This window comes from Buceros rhinoceros, unplaced genomic scaffold, assembly GCF_000710305.1.
Source record: "Buceros rhinoceros silvestris isolate BGI_N320 unplaced genomic scaffold, ASM71030v1 scaffold18283, whole genome shotgun sequence".
Classification (NCBI taxonomy): Eukaryota; Metazoa; Chordata; class Aves; order Bucerotiformes; family Bucerotidae; genus Buceros; species Buceros rhinoceros.
This window is the reverse complement of record NW_010403219.1, coordinates 21,365-26,591: the sequence shown is the minus strand read 5'-3', so window position 1 is coordinate 26,591 and position 5,227 is coordinate 21,365. Positions and strand designations below refer to the sequence as shown.

At 44.6% G+C, this 5,227-nt stretch overlaps 1 protein-coding gene across 1 annotated transcript in view; it reads right to left on the bottom strand.

The window, feature by feature from the left end:
* Positions 1 to 3,314: 3,314 nt before the first annotated feature.
* The window catches only part of RNF13 (ring finger protein 13), an 18,934-nt gene continuing 17,021 nt past the window's right edge, over positions 3,315 to 5,227 (bottom strand). Inside the window, exon 9 of the mRNA XM_010132932.1 lies at positions 3,315 to 3,937. Within this exon, the coding sequence (XP_010131234.1) occupies positions 3,573 to 3,937 (365 nt within the window). The 3' untranslated portion in view covers positions 3,315 to 3,572. The remainder of the gene's footprint in view (positions 3,938 to 5,227) is intronic.

Sequence of the window (5,227 nt, the reverse complement as noted above, 5' to 3'; positions counted from 1 at the left end):
GTTGCTTTCTCAAACGTGTTGTTGAATGTCCACAGCAACATGGCACCTGTGCACCCACTGCGCTAGAGTCCACCTGAACACCCTTCTCCAGTAACCTGGGCTCCCAAGTTCTACATTTAACTCCCCTTTCCAGACAGACAATTTCAGTACAAAGGGTTATCTTCCTGCACTTCAGCTTCAAACACAAACATTGTTTCTAAAACAGAAATTTGTATTAGTTTTTTTCCTTGCAAAACATCGTTAGAAGAGAGACAGTGAAACACGGTAATGCCCAAGACAAAGCTCCAGGAGAGCAGCTGCTTTTCCCTGCTGAATGTGGGTCCCGCGTGCGCCCACGAAAAGCAGGACAGAGGAGGGGCAGAACTGCGCCAAAGGGGTTTTTTTAAGGGTGGGTCCCAAGTTGTTCAGCCTCTCCAAACTCTGGAAGATAATTCACTAGAGCCCGAACTGCTTCACGTTCTGAAGGTTTACTTCCACCTGCTGCTTATGCCCCTTGGAGCCCATGGCCCGCGCGGGAAGGGGAGGGCTGGGGCTTTGTATGTTCTTAGCACCGACTTCCAGGCCGCTCTGAGCAGTCCCTTTCTTTCTCTGAAACACGTTTATGAGGTTAATAGTCAGGGTGCTTATTTCCTGCACCATGGCAAGGCACAGGCAGATCTTATTTTCCCCAGCCATTATCACTCGCCTTTCTGAGGGTCTGTTGTTTAGAATTGTCAGAATTCAGCAGAAGCACCTGTCCTGAACTGCTGATGGCTCTGCATTTTCAGACATTTTAAATTTTCAATATTCATGGCATTGTTTTGCATGTTTACCAATGTTCAAACAGTCCCTGGAACTCTCAACACTGTGCTCTGTCAGAAGGGTCTGTTTTGGTGTTTAAGTCTTCTCCATTCCTGATCAATGACCTGTCCAGAGGAACCCTTGTCAGGCCCACCCCTCTCTTCCAGTCCCTTTTCAGCAGGTTTTCCCCAGCAAATACTTTTAACTTCAGACACTAGTTGCAACTACTTATTAGGAAATAAGTTTTTTCAACCAGGCCACCAAGTTTGAACCTCTTTAATGCACCAACATCCTGTTCTCGAGGGCAGCTAGGGACTGCTGGTAGAGCAGTCAAGCCCGGGCAGCCAGTGCTCACAGAGAGGAAACGGCACTGCTCCGCGCAGGTCAGGTCACAGCCCAAAGAAAAAAGTCCGTATTCATCTTCTCCTGTAGGTTTGGTCAGGCTGTATGTTTTGAGACAGAAGACCAACCCAGCAAGCGTCAGCGACAATGTGAGCTGTACTCAGAATTGCTAAGAAACCTGAAGCATTTCTAGTCATCAAGGGTTACGCCTCATTTCCACTGGCACGCCTCAGTTGCCACTGCCAGCCAGAGAGTGTCTGTGGCACGCAGGAGGTAGGGCAGGGGGTGCCACCGCAGCGCTCACTACCACGGCCCGCTGAAATAAAGTCTGCGTTAGCACCATTAGGACATTTGGGCAATGGAACGGTTCTTCAGAGAAAATATACAGCATGTCTGGGATAGAAGCAGAGTATCCTTCGCTGCACACATCTTCTCTGTTCAGCGGGGAGAACAGCAGGTCAGAAACCAGTAAAAAGGGTGGAATTTTACTTTTTGTCACTGCAGCAAAGCCTACAACCAGAGTTTGGTATGTCACAGAGTTTACTTCAGCTCATGGTTCTGGATCTCTCCAGTTTCTGGGGTGCCTAGAATACAAGATGAACACACACACGAGCCAGTAACATATCAAGAGCAAGAACCTACTTTAATAAATAATAATCTTTCAGCTTCCCAAGTTTTCAGAAATCAGTTTTTGCATTTGGACCTAGCTAGACATCTGCAAGCTGAAGGGGAGCTTTACGTGGTGAAAATACAGTAATAATAGTTTGTCATCAGCCCTGTGGATGGCTGGTGGCAGTGGTCTGAAGAGTCATTCTTTCATGATTACCCCCTTACCATGCCCCATTCTGCAAATAAAGCTTTCTCTGCTCTTAGCCAGACCCAGAGAACAGATTTCTGTGGCCAGGCTGAGGCCAGGAGGGTGCAGCTGCACTGTGTCTTAGGCTGGAAGTAGCACCTGGAAAGAGCTCACCTGCAATTCCTCAGTCAGGCTTTGGCATTTCTAACCTCCTGAACACAGGCTCACAGACCAGCGGTCTGGGCAGGAAACACCAACAGTGCTCAGTCGCCCTTCCCTCTCCCCCGTACAAGTTACATGCACAGACCCAGCCTGATCCAAACTTCTCAAACTACAAGCGAACACAGATTCAGGTTTCCCCGTGTGACTCAGTCCTCCCGCATGCGGAACTGCTCAGTACAGCACGACGCAGGGTAACATTTAGGACAGAATCTTAGTGGTTCCAAGTGCTGCATCTGTAAAAGTCCTTTAGCCACTCTCATCGCTGTAGAAGAGTACACAGCAAATGTAAGCAATGCAAAACATCAATAAATTCCTTTTGATAAAGTGAAAAACATGTTTATTAACATTCTTTCAAGCTTTCCTTATTCAAGGCCATATAAAAAAATCTCTGCATTGATTATACGTTATGTTTTTACTTTCTACATAGTTACAGAGGTATTATACAGCATTTACTCTTCTCGTCATACACTGGTAAGTACTGAGTTCTGTTAAGCAGCTGTAAGCACTTGTTTTCAAATCAGGTGTTTGAGGAGAACAATTTTTCTATGCAAATAGTTCAGCAGACTAATGCAGCAGAGAACGCTCTGTAGTAAGAGGTACATGAGTTGAGGATCAAGAGAATACTTACCGACAATTATTTTTCTATGTGGAACAAAACCCCTGTTTTGGTCACTGCCCCCCTCTTCCCACCAGCTCCCATATCATCCTGGAAACCAGACGGCATCATGGTGGCAAGCAGGGATAGTTAACGTCTTTATGGGGGATCTTACCTTGTGAATTGCCCAGAACTAAACATGTGTTCTAATTTGCCTTACCCTAGGAATTGCTCGATGGAACTGCTTTAACTCAGCTACTGTGGCAAACTCCGAAGAATTACCTGGAATTGCTGCTTTGAGATAGAAGTGGAATTTCTTCTGCTTTGCTTTGATACACCAGCAGATAGAGTATCGATCTGTTCTACATCTTTCTTTCAGTAGTGCTGACAGCTTTTAGGAACACTCTACACAAACATGCACATAGTTTTTGTTGGGCTGAAGGGGTAACACATACCATACAGGTAATAAATATTGCTATCAGAATGACCCAGTTGTAGCTACAAAATGGAAAAAAATTACTTCCAGATAAACCCCATTTCAACAAGATACATAAGAGTCTGTGTGATATTTCTATGGATATAAACTATTAACATTGTTTGTTAGCACTGTGAAGTCCAGTTAAACTGTTCGTTTTGAGAAGACAGAACATGTGACTCAATACCTGAATCAAAAATCAATCTATCTGTAATGATTTAACCATAGTACTACTACGTGAACCGCTGCTCCTACCAAAGAAACCAAATGGATTACAGATTAAAATATATTCCCTACGTAAAGGTTTGTAAAGTAAAGCCTCGAGAACGGTTTTGTTCGGCCTCTATTCATCGTTAGTAGTCTCAGACAGTATTTGCCACTCGGTACTCCCTTTCGTCGTTGGGCTGCAGTTGAACCACTACACTTTCTTCATTCATTCCATTTTCTGCATCACTGCTATCGATATTGTCATTGTCATCCTCCTCGTACTCAGAGGACTCAGTCATGTTCTGGTGGGAGTGAGATTCTGACAGAGCCCCAAACGACTGAGTACTAACTGAGGCTAAGGGTCTAAGCAAAGGAGTATTTTCAGACACTTCATTCTCTTCTTGGCTACTGTCTGTTTCAGAGTCAGAGTCCCCCTGAGAAGGGACCACTTTCTGCTTACACACGGGGCAAGTTTTTTTTGTTTTTGTCAGCCACGGATCCACACACTTGCAGTGATATGCTGTTAGAAAACAAAATACAAGTACATCACTATCCAAGTGAAAAGGACAAGGAAATCTGCTAAATTGAACTTATGTTTAGTAACACAGGAGCATTTCAGAATTTAACTCAGAGAATTTTCATCACAAGTCTGCTGGACTGTCTATCCTTACGTACAAAACACTCAATATTCTGGTCTCAGCCATATGGACATATGCAATAAATATCTACTTGCTCTGCTGAACGAATCTGAGAGTAGTCCACAGTGGGCCATGCTTGACAAAATAAACTTCAAAAGCTGCTTGAGGAACTATACCCACCTTGCAGCAGACATGCCCACCATTGCTATCCTCACAACGCCTCCAACCTCCACCACAGCGTATCGAACCACCGTGTTCTTAAGACTACTGCACGGTTTTGTGGATTTTACACTGGGTCTGCAGTTGGCACTGCGGCTACACTGAGCTGGTGTAAGTGTTTAGCTCTGCTTATTAACAGAGACTTCCACCTGGAAAAGAGCTCGGTTTTCAAAAGGGCAAGCAGGTGTGGCTTTGGTTTGGTTTATTTTGTCAGCAATCTTTCATATTGGTGATCAGGGTTAGTTAACTTTGCAGCCCCTAGCTGGGACAGTTCTCTTCTGAGAACTCTTGTGTGTTTGCCTCTTCTGAAATTGTTTTTTTACGACAGGATCGACGAAGCTCAGTTTGTCATCTGCTGTGATGACTGTGGGTGTAAGGCTGTAACATCAGTTGCCTCTCTTAAATCTGAGTGATGTGGTGTTTGCTGTTGCCATGCCTGGTCAGAGCAGGGATTTAATGAGAAAAAACTGGGTAAAAACAGCAACCAGCCAAAACAGCTGTCACACAGTTAACAGACCAGGAGGCATTGAGAGTGTCTCAAGCTAGGAAGGATGAATCCTACCTTTGAGAGATTCTGCGCAGCTTTAATGAAAGAAAGTGGCAATTTAGAGATGCTCTTGGGCCAAAGTCTCTTCAAGATTTCTAGATATAAGCTCTTAAAATGCTTCTTGTACTTGCATGCAGTTAAGAGCACCCTTGTCTCATGGACAGATACGTACGTGACTACTAGATCCCCCTTTGCAGCAGGCCGTGTTTGAGAAAGACTGTTTAAGCACAGCTTGTCTCAGTGAAAATATTCCATGGAGTTGTGCACCGACAACAATGACTTCAAGTACAGTCAAGGTAGAGGTCTACAGGGCTTCAAACTACAGCAGAGACTATCTCCCTTCCTCTGCATCTCCGTGTCACTAGTAGCTGAATAATGTTTTACGGTTTAACTGTTTTGGAAAGAG